This window comes from Cavia porcellus, unplaced genomic scaffold (genome assembly GCF_034190915.1).
Source record: "Cavia porcellus strain 051 isolate PalLab524CR breed Dunkin Hartley unplaced genomic scaffold, mCavPor4.1 scaffold_16, whole genome shotgun sequence".
NCBI classification, from domain to species: domain Eukaryota; kingdom Metazoa; phylum Chordata; class Mammalia; order Rodentia; family Caviidae; genus Cavia; species Cavia porcellus.
Window position 1 is genome coordinate 23,980,161 of NW_026947499.1, and position 20,337 is coordinate 24,000,497.

The window sequence follows — 20,337 nt, forward strand, 5'->3', positions numbered from 1 at the left end:
TTGCCTCCGCCGCAAGATCTCGCTCGGTGGCCGCCATCTTGAGGGCTCTTCATACCTTTGGTGTGGGAGTCTGTTTTAACGCTGCAGCGGTTGTCTACACTGAGGCGGGCTGGCAGCCTTGAGCGTCGCAGTCATGCCGGCCGGACCCGTGCAGGCGGTGCCTCCGCCGCCGCCGGTGATCACCGAGCCCAAACAGGTACCGCGTTCCCTGCAACTCGACCGGCAGCCAGTGCTTAGGCCTGAGCTCTCCCCTCCATCGCGGGCGCTCGGTCCTGCGGTAGTGTGCCACGGTTCTAGAGTACTGGAAGGGACTACGAGTCCCAAGAGGCAGCGCGCTTCCCATAGTATCCTTGCGAGTCCTCTGAATGGTGATTCTAAGTAGTACCAGGCTGAGCAACTTGGGCATCACCCTGGGAGGGTATTAGAAATGTAGAGTCCACCCCAGATCTAAGTAGTAATATGCATTTCAACAGGGTCCCAAGACGATCCGTTAAAATTTGAGAAGCATTGATTCACACTTCCCATTAGTCTGTGGCGGTTGGGCCCGCCGCCCCAGTCTTTGCCCAGCAATCCCAACCTGCATGGTACATTTTTGGATGTTACTTCTCAGCATCTTTAGTGGTTGCCGTAACCCAGACATAGTGCCAGCGTCCAGCTTATCAAAATGAATGAAGCACAATCCTCTGCCATAGGAGAGCTCGCAGATTGGCAAGAAAAGAGGCAGGCAACTCGTAAACGTTTATTTTCCAGACCACTGTAAATGATACAGTGAAATTAAGCACTTTAAAAACTTATCAAATCAGGTGAGGGAAAAATATGCAGAATGGTGTGGTATGACTCAAAAGTATCAGTTAAGGAGATGGTAATCTAACAAGCATTGCTTGATGAAGGTAGGAGAAGCCCACAGGAATGAGAGATAAATTGTTTTTAGAAAGATGAATAAATAGCTCACTGGGAGGTGATTGGGAAAGGGAAATGCACACTTCACTCATTTAACATTGAGGGCATCTATATGCTGATCACTGCTTTGAATTTAGAATAGAGGCAAGAAGAAGGCAGCACAACACAACGCTAAGGCAAGGGAAAGGCTTTGTTTTTCTGAGAGGCTAGACCCTTTGATAAGGGAAAAAGCTGTTGTGTTAAGAATATGGGAACTAACCATGCCTCATGGTGCACAAGTTCAAGGCCAGCCTGGGCTACAAAGTAAATTCAGGGCCAGCTTGAACTGCATAGCAATAACCTCTCTTTAAAACAACAACAACAGCAACAAAAAAGAATATGGGAACTTGCTGGGCATTGTGGTACATGCCTGTAATTCCAGCTACTTGGAAGGCTGAGATGGGATGATCACAGATTTCAGGTGAGCCTGGGCTGGGCAACTGTATGATCCTGTCTCATACATTTGTTTAGGACTAGGGATGTAGCTCAGTGGTAGAGTACTTGCCTGGCATGCATGGGGCCTTGAATTCAGTAGCACTTAGCACTTGAAGAGTATGGAACATTATGGACAATTAGATATTCCAGTGTCATTTTATGTGTTGCATAGTGGTTCAGACTGGAATGAATAAAGAGGGAAAAAGTATTCAAGGTACAGGGAGCTCCCAGTAAATAATTTGCATTTTTTGAACTCAGAGCATTGCACATGCTATGCCAGACACTATTACCCAGCTACACCTCAGACTTCTCATTTCTTTATTCAGCAAAAAGTCATTAAATATGTAGGGTAGGTAGTGCTGGGCACAGAGTTGCAAACAGGAACATCTGGATTCTGGAATGTGATCTCCCCCCCCCCCCCCCAGAGTGAACTCGCAGCCTTCTGCTTGCCAGGCAGGTGCTTGTGCCGCTGAGCTAAATTTCCAACCCTGGAATGTGATTTTTTTCAGAATATAGCTAGAGCCCCTACATCCGAATCACCTAGATATTTGGTAAAAATGCAGATTGCTGCTCCTACTGAGATAGTCTAGTGCAGGAAGGAGCTAGCAGGTTGCCCTTTTCCCTACATCCCAAGAGCAGCCAATGCCAGTGCCACATAGTTAAGAGAACTAGCTTTCTGAAGTTAAGAATTCTAACCTGAGCAAGTCTGTGGGACAAGGTCTGTTCTCACCAGTATCCTGGAGGAATTTCATAGAGATCCTGCCTCAAACCAGGGACTTCAGACCTTACTTCCTTTTCTTGTTTTCACAGCCAACTGAAGAAGAAGGATCTTCAAAGGAGGATTCTACCCCTTCCAAGCCAGTGGTGGGGATTATTTACCCTCCCCCAGAGGTCAGGAACATCGTAGACAAGACTGCCAGCTTTGTGGCCAGGTAATGTAACTTCTGCATCAGAGATAGATTGTAGCGGGAAGAGCTCAGCACAGCAGTAGCCAAAGTGAGTGTTACCCAGTCTCACAGACACTAAGAGCCTCTGTACCTAAATTCAGTCTGAGGAAATGCCTGGACAGTGGACAGTATGTCTGTGTCTGAGCTGCCAGCCTAAGGAAGATAAAGGGAAGTCCGTCATTTGCATTGTACAAAGACCAAATTTCGTAGAGTTTTAAATGCCCTATCTGTGAAGTGGAGTAAAATGCTACCTCGTCATGGTTGTCGTTGGGCAGGCCTAAGTTGATAGAACTGTGATATTATAGAAGTGTTAGCCTTACTCCTGAGCGGGATGCAAATTGTTCAGTGTTCCTCTAGGCCCTCCTTGTTGTCTTTATATAAATATCCTTAGATGGGATCTTCTTGAGGGTCACTTGACTGCAGAGATAAATATATCTCCTGGTTTAGGGCATTTAATGTATCTTTTTGACAGCCAACTGGCTGTATCCAGCCTGTCAGTCAGTGGTGGCAAACCTATGGCACCACCCCCCGGTGGGCTGTTTGTGTTATTGAAAGCTCTAAAAAGTTTGCCATTGCTGTTATAGGTGCTTGTCCTTACAATATTTTATTAAAACTCAAACTAGTTGCCACTATTTAAAAACGAGGTGATTTCACAGTAAACGAGGTGATTTCACAGTAAGTCTGGGTTTCTGGCTTCTCTTGAGTGATACCACCTTTGTACATGGAATCTATACCTGGCCCTGAGCAGATTGCTGCCCTCTGTTAGGTCACGTGCTGTGCAGCAGCCGGACCTTGACAGTCACACCCCTGAGGCAGCATCTCCAGCACTTTGCATCATTTAATAAATGTTCCTTTTTTTCCCAACCTCCTAGTAAAATGAAACATAAAGAGAGTATTCTGGTTGATCTCTTTGCACTGTGTCTGCTCTGTTCAGATTCATCTAATCACATTTAAAGGGCTTTGATTAGCCTGGGTATTGAGTTAAAAGCTGCTTGTGCTTGATTGACGATTATTAGGCCATATCAGAGTTAAGTCAACAGGTATTGTGTTTAAGATAAACATTTAATGTCTCATAGCTACCTTCATACCTTGTCTTTTTTCCTTTTCTTTTCTTTTCTTTTCTTTCTTTTTGGTCTTTTTGAGATAGGATCTCATTAGGCAGTTCAGGCTGGTCTTGAGCTTACTTTGTAGCTCAGATTTTTCCTCGAACTTACTACTATCCTCCTGCCTTAGCCTCCAAACACTGGGGATTACAGGCATGCACCACCACACCTGGTTCCTCTGCTATTTTTGAAACAAATAGGAAAAGAGTGTTGGGTAAAGAATCACTACAGTCTATCAGATTAGTTTTTATTGGCTGTTTTTACTTTTTTCTGTTTCCTTCTGGCCCTTGGCATCTTCTTTTGGATCCTTGTAATACTGTCTTGCCTCTGTCTGTCTTCTGGACTGTGTTATAAGTACTTCTCATTGTTCACGGCTTTCCTTACACTGTACATTCTTTTGCGATATATTCTGCCCAGTGGTGAATCTGGCTTAACTATTTTCGCTGCATTTTCCTTTAGAATTGTTGCCAGTGTTTCCATTTGGTTAGTGGAACTGTACAGAATCTCTTGAGTGTTTTCCAAGTTGCTTTCCAGTAGTTTTGTGCCATCTCCTGCTGCCACAAACATAAAAATGCATCTCCCCAATTTCCTAAAACAAAAACAAAGCTTATACAACTAGATGTATTTATTTTGAACTGTTGATGATTGCTTTTTAGAATTTTAAAACTTGTAAACTTGCTGTCCTCTAAGTTGTGGTAAAGGGACGGGCCAGTATTTCATTGTGAGGAAAAACCCCTGTTCAGGACTCTGCTCCGGTTCTGCTGGGACACACATGTTCTGCAATAGGCAGGAGACATCTACAACTACGTGGGCCTTTCCAAAAGGAGCTTTTTGTCTCTAGGTTGGGTCCTCCCCTCCCTGCTTTTTCCTGTCAAAAAGCTGAAGTGGAAATTACCCTTAAAGTGTTCCACCACTTGGGTTGAGTCAGAATCACGTCTTTTTCTGCTGAAATCTATTCCTTATGTTGGAAGATCTAATTCTAAAATTAACACTAAGCTAACTTAAAGCAACAGGATAACTTGGAACAGATATGCCTGCCTTCTCATCATGTATCTTTCTGATTGTTCCCAGATGTGGTAAGGTTTATGGCTTTGGAGACAACCACAGCCCTCTTTTGTAACAGCCTTCAGTTTACTGGGCATGGTGACTTAGTTTAGCAGAATTTAAATGTGCATTCACATCCTCATGTGATTTGCATTATATAAGGTGGATGGAAAAATGCTTCTCAGGCTGGGCATGATGGTGCATGCCTGTAATCCCAGCATTTGGGAGGCTAAGGCAGGAGGATCATTGTGAGCTCAAAGCCAGCTCAACTGCATAGTGAGACCCTGTCTCAAACAAACAAGAAAAGGAAGAAGAAATGCTTCTCAAAACGTGAGGTTCTAGACAGATGTGGTATCATGCTCAGGAGGCTGAGGTAGGAATATTTGCTGTGAGTTCGAGGCCAACCTGGACTACATAATGAGTTCAAGGTGAGCCTGAACTACATAGTGAGATCCTGTCTCAAGAAAAAACAAAAAAGAAAAAGAAAAGTAAAAATCCATGAGGTTCACTTGGATTGGTGAATTGTCAAATTGAGACATGGTACTAGTCAACACTATAGGATATGACCAGAATTGGCTATGAGATGCCAGACTAAGAGTTGATGACCATTAGCGTGACACATGTAGCTAATTTGGGGCACAGAGTTGCCTGCATGCTGTCTTCTGACCTCTTTAACTGACAGTGTCAGGGGTATGAAAGTCTGAGGGAAGTGATGTGTTTTGACTAGCACCAGCTCCTGGAATTGTGCGTAGGTGTATTTTGGGTGCCTCTGTGTGCAGGGATCTTAGCCAGTAGAGCAGTGGAAACCCCACAGGCATCTCCTAATACCAAGTCATTTTGAATATTTACGGAACTGCTTTTTCATAGGAATAACAGCCCCATGCCTTTCCAGGCCACTGCATAATTGAAAGAGACTTTGGAGTTGGAAATTATACCTCTAATCTTAGCACTTGAGAGGCTGAGGCAGGGGGATCATGAGTTCAGCACCAGCCTGAGCGATTTAGGGAGGTCTTGTCTCAAAAATAAATAAGTGGGCTGGGGATATAGCTCAGTAGCCCAATACCAGGTAAGCGCGGAGTTCTGAGTTTGATTCCTAGTACCAAAAAATAAACTTTTGCCATCTCCTTAATTTGGTCTTCTCAATAATACTTAAGATTCAGGAAAAAGGTGATGTTAACATTTCACATGGGGAGGAATCATGGCAAAGCTTTGCTAACTTGTACTGGATCTGAGTAAGTCAGTAGTAACATGAAACTCAAATATCTTATGTCATGCAAGTTATGCTTTCTGACTGACACACGTTATTGTAACCTGGAATCAGAACCCCCTAGGACTCTAAAAATGAGAGTTCCTGAATATCATGGCAAGGATATTTTGTCATTGTCCTGAGGTTTTGAAGGCATGCCAGTGGAGGATATGGGACATATCTGGAAAACCATCCCAGGCAGAAAAAGCAGTGCCCCACCTAATCCCTTCCCTCAGCCAGTGTTAGCAACCGGTCACCTGTATGTGCCTTACACAGCCTTACAGCTCCAAATCCCTATGTAGCAGTCTGATTGTAGGCAGTCCTTGGGCAAGGCATTAAAGTAAATAACTCAAATTTTCAGGTTCTTTTTTTTTTCTATTCCGTAGTGTCCAGAGGATAAAAATTCAGTTTGATGCTAGCACTGTATATCTTTAACACTTTGCTGATCACTCCTTTTACCTAAGAGAACTAATCTCAGCAAACTAAACAGCTTTACAGCTTTACTTAACTTTTTGTTAGTTAAGACATACTAATTTTTATTTTGAAGTGGTAATATTTATCTTTTAAAATGTATATATTTTTTAAAGTTAAGTGTTATCAAAAGAAAAAAGCCATATTCTGATGGTTGTGAAAGATGGAGAACTGGCAGAGGAATTAAAGAGTGATGGAAGTTAAGGAGGCCCCATGAGGCTGTCTGGGCCAGGTCCAGTGAAACTGATGGCACTGATTCCTGGTGTCCAGGGTCTCCAGGAGGTCTGCTGTCATGAGGGCTGGGCCCCTGTACACAGTAGATAGTTGCAAGAATGGGCCTGAAATGGGTGGTGTTCTGGAGCTGAGCAGTCACAAGGGCTGTGGGTTTAATTCTGGTGTTTTTCCTTTCTTCCAGAAATGGGCCTGAATTTGAAGCTAGGATACGACAGAATGAGATCAACAACCCCAAGTTCAACTTTCTAAACCCCAATGACCCTTACCATGCCTACTACCGCCACAAGGTCAGCGAGTTCAAGGAGGGGAAGGCTCAGGAGCCCTCAGCTGCCATCCCCAAGGTCATGCAACAGCAGCAGCAAGCCGCCCAGCAGCAGCTGCCTCAAAAGGTTTGGAGCCCAGCACCTATCTTCAGGCCAGAAGGAATTCAGTGGCAGTGAGGGGGCATATAATTTAATTTTGTGGCCTGTACTTCACAACACCTCAGGAGAGAAGTGAAGCTGTTCTCTGCATCTCCCAGAGCCAGACACTGAGGGCCAGACAGCAAGATACTGAAGACAGTCAGCATTTCCTGAGGACTGCTTGTCAAGCTCAGTGCCATTCTTTATTGACATCTCAGAATGACCATTTGACAGATGAGGAATCTGAAGCTTATTAGACACATGATTTATCCAAAGTAGAACCTTGACCGTGACATGCAGCCAGTGCTATTATGTGTGAAAGATCTCTTGCCTGGCTAAGCTGAGCAAGGGGCTGTGGCCCCTCCTTGTACTATCCTGTCCCTTCTGTCTGGTTTGCCTTCGTACCACTGTGCCTTTATTGGACTCAGATGTGTGGATGAAGACAGGAATGACCAACACATTTTGCCCATATGTAGACCTAGTCTGTCCTTTCACTGTGCTATACTTTCAGATGTGATGGAAAAGGCAACTGCTTAGCTTACAGTCAGAAGTACAGGTTCAGATCAAGTTCTAAGACTGTGTTGCAATTTAATACTCCCATGGCCTCAGGCTACCTCAGTTTGTTCATCTGCAAAAAGGATTCATTATGCCTCATGGTTCAGGTGGGGGCCATGGAAATACTTTGTATAGTGGGAGTCTCTGCACACATGGAGGCCCTACTGCATCTCTGACTTCCTTGGGTAGGATTTAATAGGCCACGTTTCTGTCTCTGCCATTGATTTTTGGCTCTTGATTTTAAGGGCAGAAGCAGAGACATAGATGGGCACAGATCTCTCATAAAGCCATTCATAGAGTGGAGGCCACAGCTGGCCAAGAAACTGATGATTTTTTGATTTAGGATTCTGTGACACCAAGTGCCACTGGTGTTACACAATTAATAGAGCATAGAGGTCCGTGGCCATTGTGCAGGGAGGTGTTGACCCTCTCAGCAGCCACTCCATTCCCATGCCTCACGCTACTTCTGCATCTTAGGTCCAAGCCCAAGTGATCCAAGAGACCATTGTGCCCAAGGAGCCTCCTCCCGAGTTTGAGTTCATCGCCGATCCTCCATCCATCTCAGCCTTTGACCTGGATGTTGTGAAGCTGACAGCTCAGTTTGTGGCCAGGAATGGACGCCAGTTCCTGACCCAGCTGATGCAGAAAGAGCAGCGCAACTACCAGTTTGACTTTCTCCGCCCACAACACAGCCTCTTCAACTACTTCACAAAACTGGTGGAGCAGTATACTAAGGTACTGGGCAGGGGCAGGGCTGGAGGCTGGGGTGGCGGGGCCTAAGAGAGAGGCATTTTACAACTGCATCCCTTTGTTGCTTATGAGCACACCATTCTCTAACCCCATAGTGTTACAGGGCAAGTATTACAAATCTCAGTTTAATGTAAAGTCTTGATTGCTATTTACTGGGTTTTTTGTTTGTTTTTTTGGAAGACCAGTCTCACTATGTAGTTAAGGTTGGCCTCAAACTCTCATGAATCCTCCTGCCTCAGTGTTGGGATTACAGGCATACACTACCACGCCCAGCCCTGTTTAGTTATTTCTTTAAACACAACACAGATGCCTTACTCTAAAGACAAATGAAACACATATTCCAACTACCCTTAGGCAGTTATGTGGCACATCATGAGGCCAGGTGGTGCCAGTTTCCTCTAGGTACATAGACATTTTTACTTACCTAGTACAGGGCCTAAAATGAGGCAAACCCCTTGTTAATGGTCTACTGTTGCCTATTTTAATCCTCACTAGGCCCCTTCTTAGCAGCCACTATTATGCCCACTTTATGCCCAGAAAACTGAGGCACAGCAAAGTTAACCTGGCCAGTCACACAGTTAGGAAGTACAGATGTGGGACTAGAGAGCTGTCACTTTCATTGCAGACACTCTGATCATAATTACCTGACTGTATTGCCACAATCAAGAACCAGTTTAAAGGGTTGGGGATTTAGCTCAGTGGCATAAGCGCCTGCCTGGCAAGCATGAGGTTGTGAGTTCAATTCTTGGTACCAAAAAGGGAAGAAAAAAGAGCCTGTATAATTAATTTAGTGTGCACACTGACAGATTTGCTGTTTGTACATATCTAGGTAAAATATGTAGATAAAATACCTTGAATATTTAAGTTCAGAGGACTTAAAGGACTTCTTTTTTGATACTTTTTTAATACTAGGAATCAAACTCAGGACCTTGTATTTGCCAGGCAGGTGTTTGTGCTGCTGAGCTGTATCACCAGCGGATTTCTTTTTTGACGTCTCTTAATTTTGTGTGTATAATCAGAATTGTAAAAATGTGTGTGTTTAGAAAAGAAACAAATCTAAAAGCTAGTAGAGCAGCTAAAATGATTGAAGATCAGTTTCTGTAAATACACAGTATCAATTTTAAATGAACACCAGGTTAATTTCACCATGTGTACTGCCTCCCTGGTGAAAGGTCCTCAGATCTATCTCTGTTCTGTTTACTTTGTTTCTTCTTAGAACCTGGGTATTGGCTTTTACTTAAATGCTTTGGTATTTCTAACCATGGAAGACTGAGCAGATAAGATTCTAGGAGTAGAGGTACATGGGAGGTCAGGGTGAGACTGAGCCTCTTTGTCAGTGACAATAGATATGGTTGGGACAGTTGGAATAACTGGCTTCAGAACAAAGGCAGCGTTCCTCTTCTCAGTAACTACATTGTCAGGTATTATTCAGGGTGCTAGAGATGTAGTAGTGAACAGAGGACAGAGAAATCCCTGTCTTGCAGAGTTGCTAATCTAACAGAGAGAAGATAAACAGGTGCAGTGTCAGTGGATGTCTGATGGTGATAAATACCATGGAGAAAAATCAGAAGACTGCAAATACAAGGAATGGGACAGATAGGCTGCAGTCCTAAATAGGGTAGTGAGGGGAGGCATTTTTAAAAGGGTAGGAGCAGAGCAGTATCATGAAAGCCTCATGTGTTGACTGTGTTGTGGGTGACCTGCCGGTGCTCATTGCTTTCTGTCACTGTTGTACATACTTTCATACTTGCTTGCTGATCCTTGTTTTCTTGCCCAAAGTGATACAGCCAAGTCGAGCTGGAATTTGGGCTCAGAATCCCATCCGCTCCCATTGCTTATGCCACCTTGCAGGCCTAGCAAGGCCTTATAGTGTGGTGCACTGACAGTTACTTTAACTCTTCTGTTTCAGATCTTAATTCCACCCAAAGGCTTATTTACAAAGCTCAAGAAAGAAGCTGAAAATCCTCGAGAAGTTTTGGATCAGGTAAATTGAATAGGATTTCTTTTAACTAGTTAGTGATAGTATAGGATCTATTGTACAGATTTTATTTTGTATTTGGAAATAGTCTCAGGCAGTACAGGTTAAGTATGCCTAATCTGAAAATGCTTCAAAATCCAGAACTTTTTTGACATGTCAACATGATGTCAACAGGTAGAAATTCTGTACTTGACCTCTTGTGATGTGTCGAAGTCAGAGTGCAGGTACAGATGGCATGCACTTATAATCCTAGCACTCAGGAAATAGAGGCATAAGAATTGCTGCAAGTTCAAGGTCAGTCTGAACTACATAGTGAGACCGTATCTCAAAAAAAAAAAAATGCAAGTGCAAGCTATGTGTAGTGGTGCATTCCTGGAATCTTAGCACTCTAGAAAACTGAGGCAAGATGATTATAGTTTTGAGCCCAGCCTGTCTCAAAGTTAAAAATCAAAAGAGCTGAGACTGTAGTTTGTTGAGAATGCTCTGGGTTCAATTCCTAGTACTGGGGGGAAAAAAAAAGGTGCACTAGGGGCTGGGGATTTAGCTTAGCAGCATAAGCACCTGCCTTGCAAGAAGGCTGTTGTGAGTTCGATCCCCAGTACTGATAAAAAACATAGGAAAAAAAAAAAGGTGCACTAAGAGTATTGTGTAAAGTTACCTTCAGGCTGTGTAAGACGTGTGTGACATGTAAATGAGTTTCGGTTTTAGATGGGGTCTGATCTCAAGATACCCAACATGTGTGTGCAAAATATGTATTCTGAAATCTGAAACATTTCAATTGAGACTTACTCACCCTATACCTTGATATGATCCAGGCACAGGAGTGGTAAGAAAGGCCTTATGGCTAAAAGGGCAGATACTGTATCTGGGTTACATGACTCCTAGCTTTGTTCTTAGCATCTCCATCCAGAAAGACATATCCTGAGCAGACCCTTTGGTGATAGATACGTTTTGAAGCCTAAGGTTTTCATAGTCAAGCAGGCATATTGGTGCTAGCTGCAGGAGGGCTTTTGTTTCTTAGGCTCTCAGACTGCTGATTCTCTTAGTTTGAGGTGCAGTCTTTCTGGAAGGTTTTGCTGCTGCTCTGTAAGCACAGAACCTCTTACTATCTTGAGCAGAACAGTAGGAATTCCCCTTGTTGGTAGAGAAGCTTCCTGGTCTGAAGAAAATGTTGACTGGTGATGCTCTGGAGATGACCTTTTGGGAAGAAACTCTGGTTCAGTTCAGCACCGTTCAGTTCTGTTGTCTCCTATCCATGCAGGTGTGTTACCGAGTGGAGTGGGCCAAGTTCCAGGAACGAGAGAGGAAGAAGGAGGAGGAGGAAAAGGAGAAGGAGCGGGTAGCCTATGCTCAAATTGACTGGCATGATTTTGTGGTGGTAGAGACAGTGGACTTCCAACCTAATGAGCAAGGTAAGTCTGAGGAAAACACCTCAAGTGGGAGCCAAGAGCCTAGAGTCATCTTAGGAGACCTCCTTCAGGTACTTCCAGAAGCATCAGAATCTCTCAGAAGGCTTTATTTAGTGTCCGTTTCCTCTCTGCTTCCAGGAAATTTCACTGATATGACTTTGCCCAAATTAAATGCAGTTCAATGTGTACTTAACTGTACCAGCCCTTGGAGAACTTGACAGACAGGGCAAACTGATGGGCCTTTGAAAAGGATCCCTGTGACTTTGGTTCCTCCTTGCCAGGGAACTTCCCTCCGCCTACTACACCAGAAGAGCTGGGTGCCCGAATACTCATTCAGGAGCGCTATGAGAAGTTTGGGGAGAGTGAGGAAGTTGAGATGGAGGTCGAGTCTGATGAGGAAGATGAGAAACAGGAGAAATCAGAGGAAACTCCTTCCCAGCTGGACCAAGATACTCAAGTCCAGGATATGGATGAGGTGAGCTCCTATATGGCCTTTGAGCTGGCCTTTTCCCTGGAGCCTAGGAGGTCTCTGTGCTGCTCTCTACTGAACCAGAAGCCCAGCTCCCTGATAAGTCTGGAAGGGAGGCATGAGCCCTGAATGAGGCAGCACAGAACCTCCTCCTAGTTCTAACAACAAAGATTCATTCACACACAAGGATATAAAAGCCATGCTGGCCCTGTTCCGTGGCCTTCCCCTAGGCTCAGAGGCCTTGCTTCCACCCCTGTGCCAGTGCACAGTTAACGAACTCTGCGTTACCCTGTGCTTTGTTTGCCTTTTGAGCTCTTAGCCCCGAAGGATCGGTAGTTCCCAGAGCTTTTCTAAATGTAGCCTACACTTCCTTTCAGACATCCCTACCCACTTCTAGTCCCTCCAAGTAGGCACTGAGTCTGCAGAGCCAATCTCTTTCCCCCCCACAGAAAAAAATTTATGTGCAGCCTGAGAAGAAAGGGCCCCTGTGTATGGGAATTGAGTTTTTTTCTCCCTCCCACCACTGCTGTCTGAGCAGCTACCATTGAATGCTGACTTGCCCCCTGCACCCTTCCCCTGCATGTTAAGTGCCCTTGGCCTCTTGGGACTGCCTGGTGCCAGCTGCTATAAATGCCTTGGGAGGAGTGTTAGCAACAGGGCCTCCAGTGCTCCCATTCATGCTGTGAGGAAGCAGCTTGGCCTGCTGCCAGCTGGTCTCCACTGGCCCAGAAGGCTTAGCACATGGACCCTGGCTGGCAGAGGCCAAGGCTTCTTAGCATCATGAAGGCTGCCAAGGCCCAATTGCAGGTAACTGTCCTGTCATCACTATCCTCTCTGAGTCCTACCACTGCTTTGCTTTTCAGGGTTCGGATGATGAAGAGGAAGGGCAGAAAGTGCCCCCACCCCCAGAGACACCCATGCCTCCACCTCTGCCCCCGACTCCAGACCAAGTCATTGTCCGCAAGGACTACGATCCTAAAGGTGGGACCTTCTTCCCAGACCTTGGACTACCCTGAAAGTCCTGCATGTCCTCATGTTTCTCAGACTGGGTTATTTCTAAGAGCTTGTAAGAGGCTTGGTAAGCCTCTCTACAGGCCTTATGATGGGAAACAGGGATTAGTCTCCATTGCCCTTAAGCCACGTACAAGGGTGGCACCAAATATGTGTCTCTACAATGAATGATGGGTAGATGAACCACCATTCTTTTTGTGTGGTTTTGTTTTTTGAGACAGGATCTCTCTGTGTAGCCTAGGCTGGCCTCAGACTCCTGGTGATCATCTTGCCTCAGCCTCCTGAGTGCTGAGATAACTGGCATGTGCCATCACACCCAGCTCTGAAGCACCATTGTTTTTTTTAACTTTAGCTGTCACCCACTGTTCTGACTCAAACATCTGTTTCTTTTTAGCTTCCAAGCCCTTGCCTCCGGCCCCTGCTCCAGATGAATATCTCGTGTCTCCCATTACGGGAGAGAAGATCCCTGCCAGCAAAATGCAGGAACACATGCGCATCGGGCTTCTGGATCCCCGCTGGCTGGAGCAGCGAGATCGATCCATCCGCGAGAAGCAGAGTGACGATGAGGTGTATGCACCAGGTAAGGTGAGGGTTCCTGGAGAGCCTTTGGCAGTGTCTTAAGTTGCAGTTAATTTGCTTCACGCAGATACAGAAACTGACAGTTCAGGTTAATGAAAGCTTTTGAAGGTCTCAAAGTTCTTCACAGATAGGCCTAATGTTGGTAATTTATCTATTGACGTGACAGCAAGATCTGGCCAAGCTAGGAATAATGCTTATTTCTATTAGGCTGATAGCTGAAGCACTCTTACCTTGGATGAGACTCATTGGTCCTTTTCCTGCTGTGTAGGAAACAATGGATAGGGAGGGGACTGCCCAGGTCAGGGAGCCAGACTTTTCATTACTGACTGGTGTGTTCTGTTCATGTGTCCCTGTCCACACTGCAATCATCCTCTCTGGTCCGGTATTTTATAACTCGGAGGGATTGGTGAGGCACTGGGTCCATAGCCTTAGTGCTACTCAGGTGCCCTTTCCTAGGCTTGGAGCCAGCCTTGTGCCATGGGCCCAACCTCAACCTTGTACTCATGGAAAACTGCTGCCTTGTTGGAAGGGCACCAGCTTTAGCTTCCCTTTCTCTCCTGCTCTTCTGTGACCCTATAAAGGTCTGGATATTGAGAGCAGTTTGAAGCAATTGGCTGAGCGGCGTACTGACATTTTTGGTGTGGAAGAAACAGCAATTGGTAAGAAGATTGGTGAGGAGGAGATCCAGAAGCCAGAGGAAAAGGTATGGCTCAAGTGGATCCATTCCTGCCCACCATCTCCACTCTTGAACTTAGTTCTAATAGGCTGTGCTCTTGCTTTCCCTTGCAGGTCACCTGGGATGGTCACTCAGGCAGCATGGCCCGGACCCAGCAAGCTGCCCAGGCCAACATCACTCTCCAAGAACAGATAGAGGCCATTCACAAGGCCAAGGGCTTGGTGCCTGAAGATGATACCAAAGAGAAGATTGGCCCCAGCAAGCCCAATGAAATCCCCCAGCAGCCTCCACCCCCATCTTCAGCCACAAACATCCCCAGTTCGGCCCCACCCATCACTTCAGTGCCCCGGCCACCTGCGGTGAGCAAGTAGCCACCCTCTAACCACTTTTTTTGGAGCTTGGCTTTTATTGTTAGGGGCCATTAGAAGAGCAATTGCCGTGGCTGGGGATTTAGCTCAGCGGCATAAGCGCCTGCCTTGCAAGCAGGCAGTCGTAAGTTGATCCCTGGTACCAATAAAAAAGGAAAAAGACCAAAAAAAAAAAAAAAAGAAGAGCAACTGCCTTGCACTGAGACCTAAATGCTAAGTGAAAGACAAAAGACCTTTAAGTGAAAGCAGGAACCTCTAGCATGATCTCCATCTGCAGAGGATTACAGGGAGGAAAGCATGTGGCAAATGAAAGAATCAGATTTGTATCAGAAAAAGACTGTGGTGCCTAAAGGATCTCTGAGGCCCGTTGGTCTGTCTCCAGGAAGCTGAGTCTTGACCCTTAACCCTTTTAGTTACTTTCAGTGTATGCCATGAGCAACTGGTAGAATCTGATTTACCAACCCCTGAGTGGGAAACACCCCATCCCTCTCTGGGGTACAGTTTCTGTTAGATATCTGATTGGAGGCCTCAGTCTTAGCACCAGGAGAATGAGTCGGAGCTTTTTACCCCCATCTCCAGAGCTGCAGGAGGCCAGTTGCCAGGTATGTGTGCTCTTGCTGTTGAGTTGGCTTCCTGAAACCTGTGTATCTGTTCCCTACAGATGCCACCTCCTGTCCGAACTACAGTTGTGTCTGCAGTGCCCGTGATGCCCCGTCCACCAATGGCATCTGTGGTCCGACTGCCCCCGGGCTCAGTGATTGCCCCCATGCCTCCCATCATCCATGCACCCAGGATCAATGTGGTGCCCATGCCTCCCTCTGCACCCCCAATCATGGCACCCCGTCCACCCCCAATGATTGTACCAACAGGTCAGTGTCCCTTGCATCCCTTTCCAGGCCCTTTGGGCAGGGGCAACAGTCTAGCTACGGTCCATAGAGCAGAGGCTGATGTTAGTGACAGTTGCTCCAGGTAGATGCCTTGCCCAGAGGCTGTGCACATGAAAAGATTTCTAAGCTGAAAGTCATAGTTTCTGGGAAAGATGGGAGGGTGAAATGGCATAGGACTCCAGAGGCCTGACAGATGCTTGTTGTCAGCTGGTACCTGCTCTCTCCATCAGTCCTGTCCATCCTTCAGTCCCCTGCTACCCAGACGGGACAGCCTCCCAGGGTCCCCTGTCAGGGAACTAGCTGGCTGCCAGACACAGCAGGGAAGGACATCTCACACTTGACTAGAGCAACCTTTGCATATTCCCCTCTCTATATTTCACCAGTGCTGGGTCCGAGGCCCTCCCCAACTCATGGGACTGCTGTTTGCTGTCTTTGCAGCTTTTGTCCCCGCCCCACCTGTGGCTCCTGTCCCAGCTCCAGCTCCAATGCCTCCTGTGCACCCTCCGCCTCCCATGGAGGATGAGCCTGCCTCCAAGAAACTGAAAACTGAGGACAGCCTCATGCCTGAGGAAGAGTTTCTGCGCAGGAACAAGGTCTGTGATTCAGAGTGCTGCCTGTGGCTGGGAATGTTTGGTTCCTGTGGTTTTAGCTTCTGGGGCCCAGCTTAGCCATGGAATTCTTCTGAAGACCTCTGAAAATACATATTTCATGTGGTGGCAGCAACTAGGGCGCAGAGAATAGGTGGTCATCTGGTGTGAACTCAATAGTGGTGGTCATCAGGTAAAATGACTCGGCTCTTAGAAGACTGTGTCTTAGGGTGGGATCCTTGTCCTGCTGGTCCCTAGGAAGGCTACTAGGGACTTCTGTGAGGAGTCAAAAATAAGCCCAGCTCCTACTCCCCTAAAAGGATTTGACCAAATCTGTTCAGTTTTGCTTCTAATGCTTTTCCTAGCACTTAAGCACTTCCTCAAGTATGGAGATAGAGCTAATCACTTCATAACATCTTCCCCATTCAGTTCTCACAATAATGCTGTGTTGTAGTCATGGTCACAGGTAGTGGCCTTAGAGCTCAGAAACTAGTAAGCTGGATAGATGAGTTGGGACCCAGGCTCAGGTCTTCTGACCTCACATGTCACATTCTTTCCTCTTGTGCTTTTTGGAGGATGTGGAGCATTTTTATCTACCTTTGTGGTCTTAGACCCCATAATCACCAGGAGGCAAGGCAAAGTCTATTTCAAGAAGAGAAATGAGTGGACTCTGGTGGTTCACGCATGTAATACCAGTACTTGAGTGGCCGAGGCAGGAGCATTGCAAGTTTGGGATCAGCTTGGATTATGTAGACTTGGTTTAAGAAAAGATAAGAGGGAAGAAACAGAAGTGAAATCTTGAAGGGGGCAAGTACTTGCCCAGTGTTACAAATGGTATCAGCAAGAGCCAGGCAAGGTGGCAGTGGGGAGACTAAGACAGGAGGATCACAAGTTTAAGGCAAGTCCAGACTACAAAATAAGACCCTGTCTCAATAATTAAAAATATATATATATCAACAAAGATTGGAGGGGAATGGTGTCAGTAATGAATGGGGTAGGGAGCAGAGTCCAGTGGCACATGCCTGTAATCTCAGCACAAATGAGGCTGAGACTGGAGGATTGCTGTGAGTTCAAGGTTAGCCTGAACTACATAGTGAGGCCTTGTCTCAAAAAAAAAGTACATTAAAAGAAAATCCAGGAGCCCAGATAGACAGGTCTATGTATGCTCTGCGGTTGTTAACCTTGGGTTAGGGTTCTCAAGAATAATAGTCAACTTCTGTTTTGCAGGGTCCAGTATCTATCAAAGTACAGGTGCCCAACATGCAAGACAAGACGGAATGGAAGCTGAATGGGCAGGTGCTGGTCTTCACCCTCCCACTCACAGACCAGGTATGGGCTGTGTCTCCAGCTGATGTCAGGTGGACGGGAGCCAAGGGGTTAGGAACAACTTCTCTGGGTAGCCTTAGCAAGAGTCAAATGATCTCTTTTTGGTCCCACAGGTCTCTGTTATCAAGGTAAAGATTCATGAAGCCACGGGCATGCCTGCAGGGAAACAAAAATTACAGTATGAGGTGAGTGAGGTTGTTCCTGGTCCTGTTCCTTGGGTCCCAACTCCTTTGTCATCCCAGAAGCTAAACTCCAGGTGCAGGATGGAGAGAGGCCTGGGCGTGGCCATCTGAGTACATGCTACAAGTGGTAATGCTGGCTGGTGAACAGTCCTGGGGTCTGGAAAATTCTTTGTCTTGATGACTAGGGTAGAAATCAGGAGCAACACTTGAGAATGTCTTGATAGGCTCCCGCCCCAGTAGTGTTGCCAGCCCAGCCTGAGATCTGCCAGGTTCACAGGCATACTGCCTTGTCTCTGAGTTTGAACACAACCAGCAATCTGAGCCTCATTTCCTTCCATAAAATGAGTCTGTTAGATGGAGTAATTTCTGAGGGTTTCCTCATTTGAGAGCTCCAGTGGGGGTTCTTCAGGGCCGTTGTCTAGGGAAATTGAGCTTTGAGCCAAATATTCCAAGGAAAAGATGGTCAGTCAGTGGGAAGGAAGGAAGGAAAAAGCATTGGTAGGAAGACCTGGAGTCTTCCAGTCTCTCTGACCCCAGCTTCCTTCAGTGCTGTACTGGCCTTGTTCAAAGTATGTACCCAGCTAAGTTGAGGGTGGGGGCACCTCAGTGATGTGCTCAAGGCCAGATGCCCCATACTGAGGCATGCCATCTGTTTTCCAGGGCATCTTCATCAAGGATTCCAACTCTCTGGCTTACTACAACATGGCCAATGGTGCTGTCATCCACCTGGCCCTCAAGGAGAGAGGTGGCAGAAAGAAGTAGAAGAGAGATTGGCTGTTGAATACCTGTTGTTTTTCTCTGCTGTCCTCCATATCCTGCCCCAGACCCAGGAGACTACCTGGGACCTCCGACATTGCCTGCGCGTTTATTCCCCTCCTACTCAGTTTGGAGATTCCTTGTCCTGCAGAATTTTGCTCTACCCTCCCACATATTGGTAAGAGTAGGAAAGCTTTCTGAGCTACTCTCTAGAATCCCTTTGTGTTAGGGCCCCTTGGGGGCCTTCATTTCTTCCAGCCCGTTAGGAGCTAAGAATGCAAGGATGGCCTACAGAATAGTTTCACAGTACCACGTAGCACTTGGCTTATAGTCTATTATGTTATTCATCATTTTGTGTCTTGCAGTGGTATGTCTTAATAAACTCTTGGACCCTTCTTATGGAAATGTTGAAATGTTCTTGTTATAGCAGCATAAGATTTGTCCCAGGCTGGGTGTGGTGACATATGCCTGTAATCCCAGCACTCGGGGTTAAGGCAGAAAGGTTGCTGCAAATTTGAAGCCAGCCTTAAACTAAAGAAGACCTTGTCTCAAAAAACATATTATATTTTTACTTCCTTTTTAAAACAGTGGTGTCCTCCGGCGATCCAGCCCTGTGTATAAAGGGCTAATAATACACAGTTCCTTCAGCATGACATGTATCACAAAATAATAAAGATAACATCTTACGGGGCTGGGGATTTAGCTCAGCGGCATAAGCGCCTGCCTTGCAAGCAGGCAGTCGTGAGTTTGATCCCCGGTACCGATAAAAAGGAAAAAAAAAAGAAAAAAAAAAAAAAGATAACATCTTAGTTCCTGGGTTGATGGGCAGCAAAGACACGTGGTGGTGAGACTTGGTGGTGGTGCCCTGCAGACCCAGAATTGCCCATCACCTGATTGGCTCAGTCCCCTGTGTAGACAGTTCACCCAAGGAGAGCACAGGAATACTGTGAAGGTTCTAAAATTGTTAAATAAATGTGTTAAGCTCATAATAAAGTGTAGTCCCTACTGTTTGAAGTACTTAATTATAACATCTTAATACTTGTGAATATTCCTATTTAATAATAAAGTAAACTGGAACAGTGAACTGGATGCCCACAGTCACACAGTGTGGTGAATGTGTGTGAAAATACCACAGTCCTGGGCCCTGAGAGGGCCAAAGTCAGGCTGTTATTTTTAGTCATGCTATCATGGGGAGATAGGCACTTCTGCCAGTGTTGAAGCAGGAAGGTGAGAGTTGGTTAGTAACCATTTCCTGGTTTTCAACCTAAAGCCAATTGCATTCTGAAGCGTGCCTGTGTTTGAAGTCCCCAAGAGTTCTCAGTGCTTTGTTTTCAGTCCCTCCCATTTGATCCTCCTGGTTGCTCCATTAAGTCTTAAGGGCTCAGAGGCATGAAGCCATTCTCACAGCACCAAGAATTCCAGACACCACAGTGCCCCTTTAAGCCAAGCTTAAAATTTTCTAACCCCAAACCTGAGGGCCAAGCAGCACCTCTGAGTGCCAGTCATGTGGCTCCACAGCAAGATGCTGGACCCCCATTTTTTAAATTTGCTTGATATGATGTCACTGCTTACCCTCTGTGACGTTGGCTCTGACCTGTTTGCTGGAAGCTTGCCCCAAGGGCCAGTACCAACATTCCTGTACCAGTCTTCGTGAAGTGGATTTCATGGTTTGGGCGCCTGTAGGGAGCCCTCTGCTTGTTCCTTCTCCATAGGCAACACTAAAAATTCCAAGCACTGCCAGGTCTCATTTCAAGAGGGAAGAAATCAGGAGACCTAAGAGAGTCCACACAAGCTCTTGTTCTGGAATGGGGCAGGGCATGGGTCAGGGCACACGCCTCCACAGACTGGCAGACCCTGCGGGGCCTCCATGACTGAGGCTGTGAGAGGAGGTCAGGAATGCTGCTTGGGGAATGTGAGTGAATGGGTTCTTTGAGCTGGAGTACAAGCAAACCTGATTTTTTTTTCCGGGAATTTCTGAAAGAAA

The 20,337-nt window shown here is 46.1% G+C and overlaps 1 protein-coding gene across 1 annotated transcript; it reads left to right on the top strand.

The window, feature by feature from the left end:
- The first annotated feature begins 9 nt into the window (after window positions 1-9).
- On the top strand, window positions 10-18,758 carry Sf3a1 (splicing factor 3a subunit 1). The gene is made up of 16 exons (XM_003478319.4): window positions 10-196; window positions 2,185-2,306; window positions 6,601-6,808; window positions 7,853-8,110; window positions 10,035-10,109; window positions 11,365-11,515; window positions 11,794-11,987; window positions 12,845-12,962; window positions 13,387-13,572; window positions 14,153-14,274; window positions 14,361-14,606; window positions 15,277-15,484; window positions 15,941-16,095; window positions 17,317-17,418; window positions 17,529-17,600; window positions 18,258-18,758. The coding sequence occupies exons 1-16, from the start codon at window positions 134-136 to the stop codon at window positions 18,357-18,359; spliced, it is 2,382 nt and encodes a 793-aa protein (XP_003478367.1). The 5' UTR covers window positions 10-133; the 3' UTR covers window positions 18,360-18,758.
- The last annotated feature ends 1,579 nt before the right edge of the window (window positions 18,759-20,337 follow it).

Coding starts and splice junctions, on each gene's coding strand:
- Sf3a1 (XM_003478319.4), top strand. CDS start 134: ATGCCGGCCGGACCCGTGCAGGCGGTGCCTCCGCCGCCGCCGGTGATC. Junction 197..2,184: donor TGATCACCGAGCCCAAACAG/GTACCGCGTTCC, acceptor TTGTTTTCACAG/CCAACTGAAGAAGAAGGATC. Junction 12,963..13,386: donor CAAGGACTACGATCCTAAAG/GTGGGACCTTCT, acceptor GTTTCTTTTTAG/CTTCCAAGCCCTTGCCTCCG.